We start from the raw sequence: 21,532 nt of genomic DNA, 5'->3' as shown, positions 1-21,532 counted from the left end.
TCAGCGGCCAATTGTGCAGCAGTCATAATTCAATTAACGCCTGGCCATTGGATGCCACCACCACACAGGCAGACACACAAATAGATAGAGAGGGATATAGGCAAAAAGAAAGAGAGGGCGACAGAATGGCCGGAAAGTGGCGCTTTACAATTTGCGCAATTTCCGCCTCTGAACAACATCAAACAGAAAATCTCCACTCCATTCCCGAAAAACAGCGAAAACATAAAAACTTTGCTCTCGTTTGATGTGTGAATTGCGCAAATATTTTTGTTAAAAAAATATACGCTCCTCCTACTCCGCCGCTGAGCATTTATCATGTTTTCGTATACGTTTGGGAGATTTTTCACCAGAAACTTGTTAAATGGAAAACAAACAAAGAATGTTTGCACATAATGCGATTAGCGGCCTCGGCTTCGGTCGCCATCGAAATTTATTAGCCGCTTATGCAGTCCGATTGAAGTTTAATTGAAAGCGTAACAATATTTACCAGAACAATATTAATTGGCAGTTGATGTTGCGTGTCAGTCAGATATTTCATTTTCCGTTTCGACTCCTGGCCATTCAATACGGATGTCCTCCTGGATCCACTTTCCTCCACTTTAATGCTTCGCCAACAGCGGAATCTAATTAGCATTTCAGACCCCTCCGGCCGGATGGCATGGCTGAATAACAATAATTGCTTAAATAAACACCACGACAAATGCACATTAATAAACATCAGTTGCCTGAAATATGAATTATGGCAAGCCCATCTCGAGTCCCGGCCAACATGCAATCAAGTGCACGAAGCTTGAGGAGAGCTCTTTGCGGGTTAAAGTCGACCCATCGGCAAAGTGCAACGCCATTTGCATGTCGGGCTGGTCATTCACGTCGCCATCAACCGGTTGGTGGATACAGTGCCACTCGAAAATGAAGAACGCATGGTATTTCAAAAAGCGTACTATCTTTAATCCAGTCACCCGAAAAGATCCTTGAAATGACCAAACCCTAGTTGACTATTAATAACGACCATACATATATACAATTTCTTATAAAGTACATATTTAGCTATGCAATTAAATATATAAATAATATCTATAATATATATTATTTATATATAATTTATTTAATTTATATGTATAGAATATTACTAGAAAGAGTTACAATTAAATAAGGCGGCTCTCAACACGTTCCATTGAATCAAGATTATGGAAACACGCTATGACTAAAAAAATATTACCCCCTCTCAAGCAGTTTCCTCTTAATTATACTTGAGCTCCTCTAAAGCGTTAATTTTAATTATATATGATGGGCTCGTAATACTTATGCAGCTCCGAATGAAAAATTAGGAAACTTATATTTATGGTCCGCACTGTAAAAAACATGCTAAACAGACAGTGCGTGACGTTTCCTCGTTCTTTGACTTCTTCGGTGGACTTTAGCATGGCAATTATGCATTTTTAATCAAACTACCATAATACTTCCCGGAAAAGCTTTTCTATTGATTTTCTCTATTAACCAATTGACATACATCCACTAAGGGAGCCAAATGAACCCTTTTGAACCCCGGCAGGAAGACCCTATATATTCCAATAAGCCAAATCAAACATGGTGAACGGAAAATCAAATTCTAAAGAATCATTCCGATTCAGTTTCTGGCTACATTTGCATACAAATGCAGCCGGGATTAAAATCAAAATTCGATATGCCACAGGCCCCACACATACACGAGCACCCTCTCCGACAATTTACCGAACAATATTTTACTGCTCAAGACATTCCGACATTGTTGTACGGAAAATGGAGAACCCTTTCCCCCTGTGAGGAGAAAAACTTACCCAAGTTCTTCAATTACAATTTGATTTGCAAATGACACAGAGAGAAACATGCCAAGAAATTGAAGTGGAAACTTGGCAAAGTCAAGAGGGAAAATGAGGAAAATGCGACAAGTCGGTTTGGGAAAGTTCAACACGAGCCGGGGCAAGTGGAATTAAATGTTTGTTAAAGGTTTGCACTGATTAAAAATGATGGAAGGCACTCCCTAAAACTTTTTATGAACATAAAGTTTGGATATACAATCCTAGATGGAACCCTCCTAAAATTTCCATCATCAACAACGCTTCGGGCAATTGAATCCTTTAAGCCGGCCACTTTTTCATGGCTCCCGGCAATAAAATGTTGCAACATTAAAAGGGCGGTGCACATAAATAAAAAAATCGCTGAGTAAAAAATTGGGTTAAAAATTAACTACACCAAATTTAAATCAACTGCAGATGGGGGGACTGAAGTTTTTCGTGGGATCTGGCTGTTGCCTGTCAGCGAATCCTTCGAATCCTTGGGCGGCCGTAAAAAATCGACTCGTTGGGCAGGCTGAATACGGCCGGAGTCCTGGCAGCCGTAAATAAAGCGCCGCAAACATTAATAACTCCCATTGGGTGTGTTAACAAGCAATGACCAAAGAGGGCCGTACCCGGCAGGACTGGGATTTCGGATTCGTTTTCTTCTGTTTTTCCTCCCATTTCCCCGGCATTTTCCACCCTTTTCCCTTCGGCCAATGTGCATAAATTGCAGTAAAAATGGCGCAAAATTTTACATTTTGTGGCTGTTGTGAAAAACGATGTGCAACAAAAAGTCCAGTTCAGAGCGGAGCGAAAATAAGTAACAAGTAACCGAGAAGCTCGCAGGCATGTAAAAATTGCGCATACGCCAGGTGCGCCGCGCCACATAAAATGGTTGAGTGATGGAAGCCGATGGGTATGAGTCCGGGAAGTTCCACCAAGGTGGGTAATGCATGTAAGACAATCATTTTGACAGCACTCTCCGCCGTGTTTTTAGCCCCGGAATTGGCCTCCGGCTGTGTGTTACCCATTGGGCCGTCGCTCGCCTGGCTGCCTCCTGATTACTATGCACTTTGATACTTATCTTTAATTGAGGTAACATTCAGCACGGCGCAAGGATACGAAGGATGTTGGCAGACCAACAAAAGCCTCGTCTGCCACGCTACGCTGAGCACACTTTTCATATTCACAGTCTGTTCCTTTCGGTCTGGCAGGATCTGCTGGTTTGGTTGGCAGTTGGGTACAGCAATGGGTATTAAGAGGACACAAACAGTGTTGCCACTTGGGTTTTTACTTCGGGCACATCTTTTAACAGGCAAATGAATATGAATGAAATATGTGTAAAATAGGAAAATTACTTGTTGGAACAATTTAATGGTGCGAAATACAATTGCTTATCAGTGATCGCTTAGTGCAGGGCTACAATTTTCAATTTATTGCTAAGAATGGGTTACTTAAAAGCCACATTAATAAATGATGATTAATATTTGTCTATTCAATTTGACCGAAAATGATAATTTTTAAATAAATTGTTAATTACAGCTGTATTTAGAGAGAGACGGTAAACAATGGTTAATGCACTTAACCAAACCCTCATGAAATTGGGGCTAATGTGATTTAACACCCATCCATCGGCCCAATATGTGTTGACCCCTGCCATATTTGACCTGGCGCCGCAGAAGTAGTTCAACTCTGTTTCAATTAATCGTTAACCCTTACGGCAGCTCCACAGTTCGACGTTTGCCGCTGCGGTTGGCCAGTGCTTGCTTTATAAATATTTAAGACCATTAAACAGACAGCATGCACACACACATGCATACGTAATGCTGGCCGTGGTCGAACATGGCCAGGACTAAGCGTTTTATGGCCCCTCCACAGACGAATGCCATTGTTTCCACAGGGCAGAGCCGTAGTTTTGTGGCCATGGCTGGGGTCGCAGTGGAAACTGAAACTCCCTTCGCAAGCCCCACATCCTTTCGTAACCATAATCGTCATCGTTATCGTTTGTACTTGGTTCTGGTTATGGGTCCAATTGTTTTGCCATCAGGTGAGCTGCAATGTCTGTGGCGGATGCCAAGGCTAATTTTGCGTAAAATGAGCGCTGAGCAGCCGCTCGAATGATTCATTATGGTTCCCCAAGGAGTCGTTGCATGCGCATATATGCAAATGAACGGATACAGAGGAGCCAGTGGGGGTGTTTGGGTTAAAGGACCTTCCGGTACCTTGGGGCCACTGCACCCGCACGGCGAATCAATCATAGATTGTCAACGGCCACGATTCGCCTTAGTCGGTGGCGTATACGTGATGTTGGCCGCTCCCAGAGGGCCCACTAATTGATTTATTGCCCCGAAATTAATTCTATCCCAGCACATTAATATTTATTGCACAATCTGTGATGGCGATTACGAAGTCGTACAGTCGGCACCTTGACCTTTTGCTCAGATTTTTGTCATGAATCCGCTTTTTGAATAATTTTCATTTTCGGATTTGCCCGCAGCTTTTTGTTCGCCCTCAAATTGCTGCCATGAATAAATGAGTTGCTCAAGCGGGCCGAGTACAAAAGCCTGGCTAACGAGTCCGTACAAACAATCTGTGGACATTGGGGAGGCATGATGGGGTACCCCTTGGTACCATGGTCCAAACACCCACCTGGTATTTGCTGTTTTATATAAAAGCAATACGCATATGCCCGACATGCCAATGCAGCACTGCTATTTGCATTCACTTTTCTGCAGTGTTTGCCCCGAAGGGGTTTTGCCCATCCCACCGCCAGCCATTTGTGCCCCTGCAAGCCCGGCGAAAAACCCTGTGGAAAGCTCTGTGGAAAACCCTGAAAAGCGCTTGTAGGACTTCTGGCTGGCAGCTCTTTAAGTTCTGCGGTTCGTTGCTGGCTTCGGAAAACTGAAGTTCTGGCTAAACGACACTTGGAGGGGAGGTGCATGGCAAACAAACCGAATTTCGTCGAAATGCTACTCGAAACGCATGAAAGGAAACACAACTATGCATTATTTGTATAGCACTTTAATCAATGTAAATTAATATTAATGTTAAAATCATAAAATGATAAATATATTTTAAAAATTGAAGCTTACGTGAAACGATGTCATATTTCCGATCACTTTTGACTTGATCTACCAAATCGAATTGGCTTCCAATTAATTTCGCCCAGTGCAGCATCTCGAAATGAGCATTGACTGATGCCATTACAGATGGCCATTGAATGGATTTTCCGACCAAAGGCATTTCCTTTACAGGCAGCCTCGAATTTTCCTTTCTCGGCTTCGGTTTGCGGTAGAATTCCATTTCGGTTGCTGGCAGCTGGAATGCAGCAAATACTCCATTCGATTGCCAGAGAAATGGAATTTTTGCATATCCATCGTACTTGTAAATATAATTTAAGCAATTTTTCATAATTCTACGTGATTTTTTATTGCTGTTTCGGTTTTATTTTACCCACTTTAAAAATACCCAACTATGTATGTGTACCTCTACCCGCACTTAATTTGGTAAATGGCAAAGTTTATGAGCTGCGCCATTTGGGAGTCCGCTTAGATTGTTGTTTGTTTGTTTGTTTTGTTAGATTCTAGATTCCTTTTAGGCGGAAATGAAATTTTTGCAGTTTTACAGTTTTACAATTTTGCCGTAAAATGGTTCTATGCATTCCGTTTTTTAGGGGACTGGGCTGGTTTTGAGTGGGCTATAAAAGCTTTTTGCCTTTGCCGCTTTACAAATACCGACTGCGAAGTCATAGAAAGTTGCCGTCGCGTCGAGTAATTAGAAAATTAACCCCTGCCAGCAGGCCATAAATGAAAATGAAACAACAACTGTGTTTTCGCAATGCGAGCAACTAACTAAACAACAACAACCGGCACTCCACATGGTCGCCACTTGGAAAATCAGCCAGGCGAAGGTCACTTAGTGACTCTTATTTTTAAGAGGGGAAAAGCGTGAAATGAATAAAAAAACAAAACCATGAGGGGTTATGTCATCGCTCAAATTAAAGAACGCGACTTTAAGGTGCAGCTAACAGGAAGTTTTGTATTATTTTTTCTTTTTTTTCCAGTGAGTTATTTGGTTGTGCCACTGCCACCAGGTGGCAGGCCATTTTCGCACTTGAAGTTATATCTGCGGCATACATCCATCTCATATCTTTTAACGCATTTTTCAGGGCTGGCCGTGTGCTACCAGCGGCAATCTGTAAGCAACAACAATCACAATAACGCCGAGGCGAAGCCCACCCATGCGCCCCCCTCGCATTATCCTCATGGCCACAAGTGGAACGAGCCGTACTTTGATCTCACGATGCCCAGGAACATCACTTCGCTGGTGGGCAAATCCGCATATCTGGGCTGTCGTGTCAAGCATCTTGGCAATAAGACGGTGAGTCCGGGGATAACGCACTAAGTATACACTTGAAAAAATTAAGAAGAATATGCCATTGACATAAATAAGATAAAACTGCCTAAGAATAATCAAACATGAGTTATAAGAATGTTCAATAGATTAATATTAAGATATAATAGCCCCAGAATTATATCAAAAACAAAACTTTCGGAGGGATTATTTATTATCTATCAAAATAACCAGTTTTAAGTTTTTTATAATTTCTGGTATGTTTATTGTTTGGTATATTATAAGTAAACACATAATTTTTCCAGTGCAGACAAGTCAACAGGGAGACAACAGCCGGAAACATTTCGCATTAATAATCTTGATTTTTATTTACATTTAATAAACAAAGAGCTCCGAAATGAGGGCGGTCACAAGTGTGGCGAATGTGTCACCAAATATCCACTTAGATGGCCCAAACAGACAGAGCGGGGTTATTAAATTTGCTGCCAGTTTATTATGTAATACGTGACAGCAGCCGACACCCAAATACACACACATGCTGACCGCTTGGCCCTAGTTTTTCCATGTTCTTTTATTTTTTTAGGATGGCGTCACTTGATCTACCCTACCCAATTAAAGTCTTCGCTAGCCAGTTGTTAGCCCCTAAGTTTTTGGGGAAACAAAAAGTGTTGCCTTTCAGCGATCAAAATTAAATTGGTTGCCATAACAAGAGCTGGCTATATAATAAAGATTTTTTTTTTTGCCGCAAACACAATGCGGAAATATTTTGCACGCATTGGCCAAAATTCAGCGCTTGCTTTTAGTGGGAAAGCTTGCAGGTGTTGGCAGGCCCAAAAACGTTGATTACGTTAAGCGATTTGGCCACGGTCATGGGGCTCATAGATTTCCTTTAGGCCAAATCCGCTTCCGCAATCAGTAAACTACACACACTCGCACACATCCTCCAGTTAACCGGCCGGGCTCGGTTTTTGGCCAACAGTAAATTTATGGCCAGCCCAGGCTAAAGTTTACTTTCCAACTTTTTTCGGCTTTTTTTCCTGCTGCTACTGCAGAATTAGACAGGCGGGCAGCCAGCCGGCAGGAAAGTGGAACTGCACAGATGGATGCCATACAGTTGGCTGACTCTGTCTGTCTTTTGGACTGTGTGTGTTATTGGTTAGACAGTTAGCCGCATAAACAAGGAGCCTCCATGGCAAAAAAAAACAGGCAAAAAGAAAAAAGTAGCAGGCCAAAAGGACGGACAAAAATTTGTATCAAATGTAGTGGGCAATGTCGAGTGAATGTCGCAGTATGGGAAGTATCATTTTCCGGGTCTGTCATGCGTTCCGCACACTAATTTCAAGTTGTATGAAAATTTAGTCTGTGAGCTGCATAAATTTTGCGGTTTCTGCGGAGCCCAATGGCCCCAAACGAACTACAATCAGGGGCTCTTTAAAGTCCTCGGAAAAGCGTATTAACGGGGGCTCCTTTCCGCAGGTTGCCTGGATACGACATCGTGACCTGCACATTCTCACCGTGGGCACCTACACCTACACGACGGATCAGCGGTTCCAGACCTCCTACCATCGTGACATCGACGAGTGGACCCTGCAGATCAAGTGGGCCCAGCAGAGGGACGCCGGCGTCTATGAGTGCCAAATATCCACGCAGCCCGTGCGCAGCTACTCCGTCAACCTGAACATCGTGGGTGAGTAGATACTCTGCTCCAAAGGAGTACATCTGTCAACTTAACTTAGAAGGGGATTAGCGCTACGCAATATCATTAATAATATAATAATATAATATTAGCATTACTTCTAATGCTTTGAAGGATAAGAAATGTTTAAAAAGTGGTTCATAGGCTAAGGTTGAAGTCTCCCCAATTAATTACATTCTAGTAGTAGCTTGTATATTCCGGAATGTACAACGAATCTTATAGGACGTAAATCCACCCATGTTCCAGTTCGGTTTGCTAAGTGTAATGTATATATACAAGCAGATACAAAATAATTCAAGGCCTCTGTTTGGGGAATTTCGGATATTTCTCTGTATTGTTTTTGCATATTCATGCAATTTTCAAGGGTGTAAATTATGCACACTTGGCAATCGTCACAGCAGGATATAAAAACGGGGCGCGACTCTGCCGGTAAATATGACAGGGGAATTTTTCGCAAAATTCTTTTGGGCAGATTGATGGACTGACAGGAAATGGCAGGAGCCACAGCACATGCACACATAAATGGATATCGACAGGATACCTATTTATACGGGATTTAAGGTGTAGATAACAGGGAAACCAACTGCGCAACGAAAACAGACGTGTATTTTTAAAAAAACATTTATCCTCTTTAAGCCTTGGGCCACAGTACGTTCGTATATTTTGGTTGAATTATTTTTATGGTTTTTCTAAATCAAGCGCATAGCTGAATAACAAATTCGTTATTGAAACAGCAATTTGATGGAATGAAACTTTAAGTTTTTTTCTTTAAATAAAAGCCAACAAATTAGGTTTGAATTATTCAGCAGGTGGACTTGGCCCCCGCAATTATAATGGATGGTTGCTTTCTATTTTTGGTTCCATGCCCGCGATGGGTACTTTGGCTGATTAGTTTAGCTACGGGCGTATTATAATTATTTCAACGTTTTTCTATTTATATTTTGCTTTCATATGTTATTTTTCCATTTTTCTTTGTTTATATTTTTGGTTACCCATCCACCACCACCAACCACCACCCACCGACGTTCCGAAGAGCAGACCTGATAGACGCCGAGACCAGCGATATGATGCAGCAGTATTATAACGATGACGCCTTCTATATAGCCGAGAATCGGGTGTACCAGTCCAGTAACGATGAGTTCGCCGGCATGTTTGGACCCATCCAGACAGTTGCGGGTTAGTCCTGGCGAACCCTCGAGATCCAGCCATCCACTGTTCTCGTAGCACACTTATTTCTTTTGGCCGAGTGACAAGTCCAACCGCAGATAGGGGAAAAATTAGGTGCCAGACGGAGATGAGAGCTCTGCTCGAGGGCTGCCATGCATGCATATTATTTTTTAATATTTTACAACATTTTTCGTGGCAGCTGAGGGGCAGGATGAGGAGCTGGATGGGCGGCAGGATGCGGGGTGTTTGTGGAGTCAAGTGCTGGGCGCCCGGAGCAAGCACTTTTCTGGCTCATGACGAACAAATTGCTTTCCAACAAGCTTTTACCCACTAACTTTGCCAGCTTGTTACGGTTACTGTTACTCCTCCACCTATTATTTTCTACCTTTTCGCAATTTCCCGGTCTCCGTTCTGTAGTGTTGCCGCAATTTGAGAGCCAGATGATTGCCACATTCGCAAATAAAGCAACTCGAATTGCTATGAAAAGTAGAATTAAAATTGTTTAAAAACAGTAATGGATATAACATACATACTCTTAATTAAAAATTCTAATAATAAAGAAAACTAACAAAATGTTTCTTTATTATTGATGATTATAAAAGTATTTATTTTATAGTATTAACAACAGTTTTATTATGTGTACTTTTTAATTTTTTTAAGTATTTTTGTTGCATGATTAAATACTACTGTAATTTTGTCTTTTTTTTGGCTAGCTGTTCATCTCTTCCTATAAAGAAAGCCAAAGGTTCAGCACTGCCTTTACTCCATTTATGGCCAAGTCGTTCGCACATTTAATTATACCCAAAGCCTTTGCAATATTTATTTTGCCGGAGATTCAGGGTCTTAGTCATTCAGGGTCAGTGTTTTGCAAAGGTTGGGGTATTCATCACTTTGTCCATTGGGACACAGGCTGGCATTGAAAATGCCTTCTTCGTATAGGTTTCCCTTGACAGGTGGTCCAGAGCTATAGTAGCAAACGAGCACAAAGTGTATGTTCCACAGATCGTAATCCTGGCCAGCAGCACAGCCCATATAGGAGCTGCGATCGTTGATGATATTCCTGATTTCACCTTCCGCACTATATGTGGCTATATCATCCAGATCGTAGAGCTCGTCCAGCCATTGTTCCGCCAGGATGGTCATTTCCCGAACATTCGATTGTCGAATCACTGGTCTTGGATAGAAATCCTCGGCGTAGTTGAAATGCGGTTCTGGGAAATCATCGGTGGCCACGCAGGAGTCATCGGGCAGATCCATTTGACAGCGTTTCAGGTGATATTCGGCCACCACCGACAGGTAATTGTCCCACATCAATTCGGGCATTTTCTGCGCAGGTGGCAAGTCGACAAACAAGTTGCTGGCCACCTCCTGGCGATATCCGTTGTGAAGGCCTAGCAAATACTCACGGAAATAGGCCATGTTCACCAGGCCATGAAAACGCAGGCAGCTCTCTTCGAACATCTGGAAATAGGAGTTTGAAAAGTTCGAATAGGCTGTGGACCTTACTCACCATGTTGTTGTCACAGCCAATGTGCCGCTTGCCATGACACGATTTAATATCACAAAAGTCTATTGCCAAAATAGATCTGAGAAACAGAATTTCACACAGAAAAAGAGTCAACTGCAATCGTTTCATTTCTGTTTAGAACTAAAAACTGTATGAGAAATATGAAGGTGTTATAAGAGCTATACATAAAAAACCTCAATTGCCAAATGGCAAACAACGCGAACTAATTAAACAAATCGTAAGCACAACCAAGGTTCAGAAAAATGCTAAATATGACTTACAACTGAAGAATTTATTTTATTGACATTTAATTAAGTGTAGCAAAACGTTTTTTCCGTGTTGGTAAATGTCATAGCTTTAAAAAAAATAATAGTGCTGGCTTAAATATCCTTTTAATTAATATGATTATATTCAATGAAAGTTCTACAATATTAGATTTTGTCAGAAACTTAATAGTTTACCAAAGACTCGATTCTCATGCCACAAACAGAGAGTAGATCCCCAAGTAGCATAAAATTGAGCTGTAACCCAACTTAAAATCACTTTCAACTTTGTGCAGCCTTGTCCTTTTCAAAGTTTGCCTTTCTGCCCGCCTGACGGGCGGTAATCGATTATTTAACGTGCTGACTTTGACTGGCACGCCAGTTTCCCGCTCCCAGCACTCTGCTCCGGACTATGGAAATTGGCACAAAAGCCAAGCTGGACCGGATTGGCCTGGCCAGAAGTTGGGGACGTGGGAACATGGCTACGTGGGGCACATGTCACTGGTCGCCGGCGATGTGCTGGAAATTGGGAAAACAAACCATTTCGCAATTTCACAACTCGTCAGAGATGGGGAAAATGTGAACGGCGCTGATTAGGCGACGTAACACAGTGATTAGCAGAGCTCGGGAATTTCCGGATTTATAAAGGGAATGGCAGAGGGATTGCATAATGGATGGTGCATAGCCAGTAAATATCTCACCCCCTCACCCATTTTCAATTCGCAGTGCCCACGGCCACGATTCTGGGAGGACCCGATCTGTATGTGGACAAGGGCAGCACCATAAATCTCACTTGCATCATCAAGTTCAGCCCGGAGCCACCGACCCATATCTTCTGGTATCATCAGGATAAGGTAAATATCTCTTAAAATCAATTTACAGGCTAAAAGTAACCAACAAAAAAAAAGCAAACAAAAATTAAGCGGCCGCGGGGCAATAGCAATTTAAGGTTTTCCTTTTTGGTGCCAAATTATCGTGCAATAATTGAGTTTGTGCGCAGTAAAAAGCGCAAAAGTGGAGCGTGTTGGTGGGGCGCGAGGAGGTAAGGATAAAGGGCGGGGCCACGCCCAGCCAATTGCTGCAGGATAAACGTTTTTAACTTTTATGAGCTCTGGGTTGGCGCCTCTCCAATGCGAGTGTGTAAGTGTGTGAGTGTGAGTCTGTTCGCGTTTGCTTACGCGTCGTATACGCAATGTATTTAATTTTGGCTTTTATGATTATGAGAAAACATGCTTTTGCATTTAGCTCAGCACTCAGCAGAGCTTTGGCTTCTCGAACGAGGGGAAATCGCATTTAATATGACAACCACACCCACGGATATTTTTTCTACCTTTAGGTGCTCAGCGAGGAAACTTCGGGCGGCCGGCTGAAATTCAAGACCATCAAATCGGAGGAGACTAAATCCATTTTGCTCATTTACGATGCGGATCTCCTGCACTCCGGCAAATACTCGTGCTATCCTTCGAACACGGAGATAGCCAGCATACGCGTCCACGTCCTTCAGGGTAAGTTTCGCTTCCTAGCATAGAACCACTGTTTCTTTGGCCCGCTATCAGGTTCTCTCTTTAAGGCCTTAATTGGATGCTTGAGTTTGATAATGTGAATTATACATTCATGCATCTGCTTGACCTCGATTTGTATGCATTAAACTTGCATCTCGTTCTCTCTTTGTTGGGCCAACTTTTGCGCAATTTATGAACTAGTGGCCACAACAGATGTACACCTTGAAAAATAGAAAAATCCAAGAGTGCTTAGAAAGAACGAAAATGTAACTTTAATACTTTAATGCATGATGATTCCGCTATTTTGTTCTTAAATAATCTAAGATGATCATAAAATTTCTTTATATTATTTTCTTAAACTTCAGAATATTATAGATTTTACTCATGTTTCATCATATTTGTTTCTTGTTGAACATCCAGTTTCGTTCTTAAAATAAAATAGTTTCATAATATAGTTTCTTCATAATAGAATGAAAACTTAGCTCAGCCCAAATGAATTTAGAATCGCTTCTGTTTCGTGCAAATTTAATGCTAAATGTAGACCTCTTTGTAATGCAGACAAGCTACAAATTGTTGCTCATTCAGCGCAAGTCGTGTGGTGCTTCTCTCTCTCCACGAATCTGTCCATTTTCCACTAAACATTTTCCATTTTCCATTCCCCATTTTCCATTTCCCGCACAGGCGAGCGACCCGAGGCGATGCAAACGAACGCGGCACCGGCCGCCGTTGCCCTGGCCTGTTGGTCGTGTCACTTTGGCCAGGCCACGCAGGCGGTCAGGGTAATTAGCACAATGGTGGCAGCACTTGTATTGTTGGAGGCCTGCTCCTCGCTGCTGCTGCAGAGTGGTGGCGCAGGTGGAGGAGGTGGATGTCCTGGAGGAGGATCGCCCGCAGGAGGAGTGCCCACTCGAGTCAGGGAGATACGGGAGAAACCGCTCACAAGTTCCCTGCTTGACCCCAAGGTACCCTCGACGACGTCCGCGGAGCGTGTCAATAATGGCAGCCGGAATGCACGGTGATAAATTAATGTCGCCCAGTTGGAATTCCACCGCCAATGCAGCCCCCGAGTGCAGCTGAAATGATTTATACTCGAAGTTACAGGAGCAACGGGAGCAGAAGCAGGAGCAGCAGCATCTGAGGTCCTTCCACTCGAGCTGCATGTAATACCTATCTGAAAAACCAACTAATTATGCTAATGATGGAAGGAGCCGCGACGCTGCTCCTGGAGCTGCTTCTCCTGCTCCTTGGCAAGTTGTAAGTAAGCGTGTTTCTAATTAAGTGGGCTGGGGATTAGTTAGTTAGGCGGAAATCGGAGCCATGTACATAAACTTCTCACGTAAATTGCCAGCACACTAGCGAAACTAGCTAAATGGAAAGCATTTCGAACGAATCATCAAATTAGAGAACTATATTCAAGTGGTTTGCTTGTAGAGCCATGGCTAGAAGTTTAAATAAATAATAAAGAAAATGGAGAACAGGGGTGTTTTGGAGCTAGTAGAGATTTGAAAACAGTCATTAAAGTGTCTATGACCTAAGGTACCGCATAATTTGTTCTATAGCTATAAGGCAAAAGAAACGTAATTTGTATATAGTGTAGCACTTGACTACTGTTTTTGAATATCTTCGGATTTCTGAAGGACCCCCATTAGTAACTTAAGTATATACATACGTAGCGAAAGTTTACTCAGATCGTTGTAAATACTATTGGGATTCGTTCTGGATTTATCTGTGTGTTGCCCTTGGGTTACCCTGTATAGCCTAGAGTTTAAGCAATGTACATACTTAGAGATACAAACTAGCTAACTGATTCGACACGAACTTCTTCGAAGGTTCCTAAACTAATTTTTTAACAACTTTACATGTCCCATGGTCTCCCTCAATAATCTATGGGAACTCGGAGAATGCATGAGAAATTCCTGCCAAAAACCCGCTTCAGTTTGAAGTGCGACTTTTCGGGCTGGCAATTTATTTAGAAGAATTTCGAATTTCTCCAAGTCATGTGGGCAGTTCCTGTTCCCATTTACCATCTAGCAACTCCAAGCAATTGCTGTGAGTTCATTGCTCTCCGAGTCCGGGGAAATTTAGAGCCACTCAGTTCGGCATGTCCGGTTGCATTTATATGGCCTGTCCCACCGGAAAAAAGGGGCAAAAGACGAGGACGAAGACACAACTGGCAAGTCACTTTTCACTCTTGTCAACAAAATATTTGCATTTCCATTTCGGTCCGAGGCCGTCGAATGTGTTCACGTTGGGTTCGGGTTCGTCTTGAAGGACTTTGGCCGGGAAACCGGGCTCGTCTTCCTGTGCCACATTTAAAAATGTATGGGTTCCACGGCCGGTAAATGGGGCCGAGTTTAACTGATCAAAATTGTAAATAAACCTGCATATATACCATATGAATAAACTATAAATTGTACTCAAGTATTCGTGTGGTAGTCATACATTACATATACGAAAACACAAACATAAGAATGCACAGTGCTCGCAAATCGGACATGAATATATATATAGATATGGATTTATATACGTATATGGATGTATCGATATTAAAAATGTAAACCCAACGCATGCAAAATTAGTCGCGACATGTAAATGAATGTTTAATGGGTAAATTAATGTTGCCATAAAAGGGACAGGAAAAAACCATGAATATAATTGCAATTAAGCAAATAAAATGAAATATATGTTATAAGCATAATAAGGGGAAAAATAGCGAGTATTATAACAGAAGCCGAAAAGCAGAAAGCGGAAACAAAAACAAACTCTGTTGACTTTTGTTGCAAACAAAATGGCAACGCATTATAAAGATTATGAAATTGTTTTTAATTTTTAAGCGAGTAGCCACGTAAACATGAAAATCGGAATGAAAAATTTCAATAAAGTTTTTTTAGTTATTACCATCCAATGATAAATATGTATAACAAAAGCCTGTCTTTTCTCTGATTTTTGGGATCCAGCGAGCAGTTGCCACATGCTGAGCCGAATCCTGGTAAGATTTATGCAAATATTTTCCATTGCCATTCATGCATTTGGCCTGGGAATTTTAATGGGCCACACGCACAAGTCGACAGACAAAGGAATTTTCCGAGGGGAAGAACCACGGGAGACTGCAAGTTTTCTTCGCTCTTTTCGGGGGCGCCATTTTCCATTTTTCAGCCTAATAAAGCCGCAATGCAAAAAACAGGACCGACCACGAAAACTGATGGCAAGAAGAATGGGCATTAAGTGCCTGGCTGGCAGCTGCCCTACGACTAGCTCTGGGCCATGTGTGGCAGGACTCTGTTTGCGCTTTGGTAAGACATCAAAAGCCGTTAACATAAAAGTTTATTATATGACAAGTAAGTATGTATGTGTGTGGGTGTGTTTGTCCTGGCCCGTAATATCATGCCAAAAAGTTTAATAGCGCACAACGCGTCAACCGAGGACCTCTCCTTCACCCACTTTTCCCCCGAATCCATCGAGTGGAAAGCGTAAGGAGCGCATAAGGCGCATGAGGCTCATGAAGCGGAAAGTTCCCACACTTCTCGGCGGAAAGACAGTATTACCCGAGATGATGACGACGATGATTGGAATACTCTGGTTTTGGGACCAAAGCCTCGTGTGCAAGATGGATGGACTGCACGAGTCGATAAGTTGGATAATCTGCAGGGAAAGCTGTACACTTTCATATTTACGGAACAAGAATTAATGGATTAATGCATTAAACCAAGTTGCAGGCAATGCACTGTGGTCCAGAATTCGATTTTTTTGGCATAAAGTCTAAAAATTGAGCTACAGACTTGAAACTTTGTACATTTTGTTGTTAAATCACAAATAGTTTGCACAGAAAATTTGAAGTCTGTGCGACCACGCCCTCTCTTGCCTCCCATATTAACTACTGGTATGACTCAGGAGTCAACGAAATATAATTTTTTTTTTTTTTTTTTTTAAAGTCGTGTATATTGTTGTTTTAAAAATAATCGCCCTCTTCTTTTTCTAGTTCTACATTTTAAATTTCCGAATCTGAACTCGAATCAGAATCAGATTGTGAATCCAATATTTTGTCTCATGGATCAGGTTTAAAATTATACTGTATTTCCAAAAGACTTATTACTGCCTTCGGAAGTGGTTTTTCCTATTTTTTCTCTCTCTTTCTTTTAAACTAATTGTTGATAATAGTGGGTCCGAGTTATCAATCGCTCTGTGGAAAATATCACTCATCCTATTGATCCGACTATTTTTCCTTGCATGTGATAGTCGATCCCTTTTGTAAAGCTTATTCCGGGCTTCACTCGTATTTTCAGTTTCCTTTTTAATCTTTCTCCTGCATTTTGGTAAGATAAGTTTCGGCGTCCCATTTGCTTCGGCGTCGTGGAGTTTTCAAAATCTCTAACAAGAATAGTTTTCTTTGTCGCCATCCACTTGGTATGTTTGGAAATAAATCGGTCTAGTTATCTGTTACACTCGGGCAGTTTTTTTTTAATAAATAATTCAAAATTTTCTTTTTTTTTGTCAATATCTTCTGTCTGTTTCGCTTCCTGATTATTGTTGTTGATTGCGGAATAAACGTAATCTGAAACATAACTTATTTGCCTATTGTTACGCCTCCAAATGTCCAGGAGGTCGCTATGTCTGAACTCAAAATTGCCTATATAAAATCAAATTTTTAAGAAAACGAGCAAAAATGGGCAAAAGATATTACTTTACCGTGAAATACAATAGTTAAAGGTACAAACTGACGTTTTTAACTTTTGTCAGAAATTGTCAGAAAATTAGTTATACTCCACGAAACACAGGGGACACGTTAGAATTTTCTGTTAAAATACACATAAATTGGATGTCACACAACATAAAAACAGTACAACTATACATATATTACCTAAATAAGTTAAAAACATCATACCTTGGCATTTATTTTCCATATTTTACTATAATTTTTGGATGCGTATTAACGATCATACCACATGCAAAAGTAAGCAAGTAATTTTTCGGAAATTGCATTCTCTCAATCAGCTTTTTAACACTTCAACTTTAAAAGCTCATAAAACGATTTAGTGAAGCTTTCGGTCAATTTTGTTTTTGGTTTTTATTTATATGATCAATTTTCTATTAGAAAATAATTGCTAGAGGACGATATATTGACATAAAAATTTAGACTTTATGCCAAAAAAAACGAATTCTGGACCATAGTGCAATGTATTGATGTTCATTACTAAAAATGAAAAAAAGTAATAAATATATATTTAATAGCGTTATAGCGAATTAGCCTTAGGATATTGAATAAAAGCATTACGTTAATAACAAACTACTAATTTATTAATACTAGATTATCTGCTGAGTGCAATTTACACTTTTTAAATGGTAAAATAAACTGTTTTCATAGCTTTTTTCAAGTAAAAACTTTGGGCAACTTTGCAAGTTTTTAAAGAGTCCCCATGATCATTTATATAGGAATCTTCCCCAAAAAGCGGCAAAGCAATTGTCGGATATTACCTTTAATTGCGCATAGCTCGGGTCACAGATGTCGGCCGGAGTGCAGATGAAAGTTGGAATGCCTGGGGAATGTGGCACACAGTTGGGTCCAAGGAAAGGCAATCGACAAAAGGGAAAATAAATTATCATCATTGTGACATTTTCATTTGTCAACGTAATTTTCCCTGTGTCGCATTCCAGCGCCGCCTAAAAGGACACTACGCTCCTGGCAGGATCAACATAAATGTTTTGTAAAAAGTCTGGCAATATGGCCAGGAATTTCACTTCACTTTCGGAGGCGAAAACAAAAAAAATAAAAGCCAGCATAAACAGAAACACGTTCGCCTTTTATGTGTTGTATGTCTCCTGTGGAGAGCCTTAATATTGCCGCGTACATTTTTAATGCGAAAGTATGATTTGATTTTATTTGACTCAGACACACGTTTCTTCGTCTGCAACTGAAGTTGCAATTTAAATTCGCTCATCGAACATAAATCAAACGGCTAAGGCTTTAAACACACAGACTGGTGTTTCTGTCCTTGCCAAAATCCAGTGCATAATTTATTGGCATTGCTGTGAGTCCTGGCAGGGCCAAAGTCCTGTCGAATATTGTCCTCCAACTGCCAGCCGGAATATTGTACATTATTTTACTGATTTTCATGCTGATGCTGATCCCCTCGACCAATCGGCGTATTTGTGGCATTCTCAAGGCAAATGCCAATGGGTAATTTAAATAGCAGCATAGTGACGAGTGAAAGGCATTCCTCTGCCAATTTTACTCATTGATTTCATACGACTTAAATATTACTTTAATATTGTTCAAGTTTCCAACTTTTTTTCCTACAAAGTCACGCAGTTTATTTTTGCCCTCATTAGTGCTTACAAACCATGTCATTAATAAGTATAATTACTTCGACATTCCCTTAATTTTTGCCTTTTAAACTGGAACAATGAAGAAAAAAGGGAAACCAAATTTGTTGGCTATATTGTTTACATATGTAATGAAATTTCTGTGGTTATTCGCCAGGGAAAAGATGGGGTTATGAGTGCGTTTCCCTTGGCAATTGTTTTGGCGCCAGTTTTTCACTCAAATTTCTCATTTTTGTGCTTTAAAAATAGCAAATTAATTACATTTTACGCCACGCTGTTGACGGCAACAAAATACAAAAAATAGGAAACATTTCCCTAGCTCATAATTAAATTTTGCACTTGTGCGGGAGGGACGAAAAAATGGGTTTAGTTGGGGTTACATGGCGGATACGTATGGATTTTGCGGTTTTTGGGCTGGGGAAGTAATACGGCTTTGATTAGGAAATCGGTTTAAATGGGTTCCCGTTCTAGCTGACTGTTTGTTTTGTTTGGCTGGAATTTCATTTTATAATTTTTCTGTATGTGTTCTTGTGGTTTACCCTCTCTGCTTTGGTATGTGTATCTGATTGTGAGTGTGTGTGTGTGTGTGTGAGTCCGTTTTAGCCGAGAATTGCTTTTTGAATATGTGGGACATTGTTGGCGCTGTCTCCATAAATGGATAACCGAGAGCTGGTCCGAATTTGTTGCTCACTCGGTGAGCCCACTTTGGGCTGTCATTTTTGTGGTCAACACTCCCACTGAAAACCAAAAGCCCCATGCAAAAGGTCCTCCTAATGCAATTTGTCATTTTCGCATTTTGTTTCTCTGGCTCTCTGGCTTTTGTCTCAAATGGAATTTTTGGCATTCCGTTCACATAAATTAGGCCCGACTGTCTTTCCCTGTTTATTCTAGCCAGAGCTGCACTCAAATTGCTCTGTAAATAATTATTTTTCCCATTTTGTTTGGATGCAAATTGTTTACTTTTCGCATATTTCTTCATCTCGTTTGCAGTTTGCAATTTCATTAGGAGCTGTGACTGCAAATTACAGAGGAATTCTCTTTCTATTGCCTTCACGGTTACACGAACGTTGTCATAATCGTTAATCCATATGGCCATCTGATCTCCACTAAGCCACAAGATAACTCGATTTGCTGGCAACTGTCGTTCTTGCTCAATTTCAGTTGGCATCAAATGCAATTACCCATCTGCACAGTGTGTGTGTGTGTGTGTGAGTATGTGTCCATGTGTGTGTGTGACCCATTAAATTAAGGAGGTTGTGTGGGCGGGGGAGCTACCAATTCCGAGACAATGACTTATAACATCGCCAAAACTGGCTGGATTATATCTTGATTGTAGCGCAGAACACTTTTGACAACATAATGAACATAAGCTATATCAGCTACAAACTAAGTCAAAAATAAATAATCAGTATTGTTTACTTAATTGTTATACATTGTCTTATTCCCTGTATATTATTATAATAGAAGTACAAGCTTATGTGCTCAGTTTATTCGCATCTAAGTTGCTGAAAATAAATGAAAAATCTTATTACAATAAATCCCAATCAGTTGAATTCACTTATGCCTGCCTGCACATCCTTTCATTATCCCTCCGCTTTGGTTCGAATTATGAGCTGTCAGCTCGGATGAAAAATCCCCCGACCCTGGTGTGCATTTAATGCCATTTAAGCCGGTCCTTTTCCAAGGCGGACAGTGTCCAATTGCCGGGCACTTAACTGAAATACAATTTTTATGGCTGCGCGGAGAAGTGCGGAGAATGTGGAATTCTCGACGGCAGTGATGTCCTCCTCACTCCTTTTGTCACATTTATTGCATACTTTTGCGCGTCGCCCGACGCTCGAGTTGCGACTTTTCGCACATCCTTGTGACTGCATAATTTTGCCATACGGCATGCCGGCATATTCTCATCTTTCGTTTGTATTTTGCATGATTTACTCTGATTTCAGCTCGCTGCCCTCGCTTTCCTCGCTTTTCTCGCTGCCTTTCAGACTGCTTTTGTAGTTTTATCACACACTTGACCCATAAATCAAACATGTGTAAATGTTTTCACTTGATATGTATGTGCACACACACATCAAATGCTTTGGCCGCCTCTCTATCTATTTGCCCCGTATTCCCCTGGCGAAAAGGATGGCCATAGAGTGAAGCAAGGTCCTTCGTCCTGGCTCGTGCGTGTAAACGTGGTAGAAAAGCGTGTAAAATATGCCGCAAATAGCTGCCTTCTTTCTATTCCCAATCCTTGTGCCTCATATATGTATATATATATACAAGTCCTGTCCCCAGAGTTTGGTGTCAATCCCTTTTGATGGGCCACTGACATTTTCGGCGGCCTGTCATGCCGTTTTTGTGCGAATTTTTATTGGCTTAGTGGGCATAAAGTAGAATGGGTTTCGCGCATAAATTCACATATATTCACTTTTTCTGCGGGCCTTAATAAATAACGGAGAAATTCCCCTGCACAAGCCCGAACAACCCGCTAATTGTGTCAAAAAAATTGAAATACAAATATATTTCATCAAATTGTATTTTCAGCTGGCGGCCTTTGGGGGCCAAACTCAATTTGTTGCAATTTAAATTTGAACTTTTTGCAATCGGCGCTAATGACGATGTTGGCGGTGTGATTTTATGAATTAAATTTATCGCTCAACTCAATTAAATTAGCTGCGGTTAGGTGTGATATGCGTCGTGTTTTTGTGTGTGCCAGTGTGTGAAGTGCATGCAAATTGTTTGCCACATTCCCAACTTATGAATAGCATAAATTCCGGTGCTGAGAAGTGGCCGCAATTTGTTGGCTTGGGCAGCGGCAAGTTTGTGACCCACGAAGTTGACCCTGAACCTCCGCGTCTGCAGTGGCCAGGGATGCAGCGCCTGATGTCCTGGCGTGCTGGCACAAGCATCTGCAACGT

At 41.2% G+C, this 21,532-nt stretch overlaps 3 protein-coding genes across 11 annotated transcripts in view; 1 reads left to right on the top strand and 2 right to left on the bottom strand.

The window, feature by feature from the left end:
• Positions 1-15,231, top strand: part of LOC6737527 (zwei Ig domain protein zig-8) — a 38,968-nt gene extending 23,737 nt beyond the window's left edge. For 5 of the 7 annotated variants that reach the window (XM_039293993.2, XM_039293991.2, XM_039293990.2 and 2 more), the window contains exons 3-8: positions 5,986-6,197; positions 7,647-7,857; positions 8,905-9,042; positions 11,530-11,657; positions 12,140-12,308; positions 12,987-15,231. In XM_039293993.2, coding sequence (XP_039149927.1) covers positions 5,986-6,197; positions 7,647-7,857; positions 8,905-9,042; positions 11,530-11,657; positions 12,140-12,308; positions 12,987-13,324 — 1,196 coding nt within the window. In that variant the 3' untranslated portion in view covers positions 13,325-15,231. Of the gene's footprint in view, positions 1-5,985; positions 6,198-7,646; positions 7,858-8,904; positions 9,043-9,232; positions 9,562-11,529; positions 11,658-12,139; positions 12,309-12,986 lie in introns of those variants that run through there. The other 2 variants (XM_016169811.3, XM_039293994.2) reach the window with 2 other exon arrangements.
• Positions 1-21,532, bottom strand: part of LOC6737519 (kin of IRRE-like protein 2) — a 228,628-nt gene that overhangs the window by 43,803 nt on the left and 163,293 nt on the right. The window lies entirely within an intron of this gene.
• On the bottom strand, positions 9,742-10,957 carry LOC6737529 (scoloptoxin SSD552). 3 transcript variants are annotated; one of them, XM_016171269.3, is made up of 3 exons: positions 10,822-10,957; positions 10,544-10,688; positions 9,742-10,494 (listed from the first exon to the last, which is right to left on the bottom strand). In XM_016171269.3, the coding sequence occupies exons 2-3, from the start codon at positions 10,667-10,669 to the stop codon at positions 9,877-9,879; spliced, it is 744 nt and encodes a 247-aa protein (XP_016031326.1). In that variant the 5' UTR covers positions 10,670-10,688; positions 10,822-10,957; the 3' UTR covers positions 9,742-9,876. The 3 variants fall into 3 exon arrangements, with proteins under 3 accessions (XP_016031326.1, XP_016031327.1, XP_039149933.1); XM_016171270.3 differs by having other exon boundaries at positions 10,544-10,619; positions 10,822-10,839; XM_039293999.2 differs by lacking the exon at positions 10,822-10,957 and having other exon boundaries at positions 10,544-10,754.

Source organism: Drosophila simulans, chromosome 3L (genome assembly GCF_016746395.2).
Source record: "Drosophila simulans strain w501 chromosome 3L, Prin_Dsim_3.1, whole genome shotgun sequence".
NCBI classification, from domain to species: Eukaryota; Metazoa; Arthropoda; class Insecta; order Diptera; family Drosophilidae; genus Drosophila; species Drosophila simulans.
This window is presented reverse-complemented; position numbering and strand designations above follow the sequence as displayed.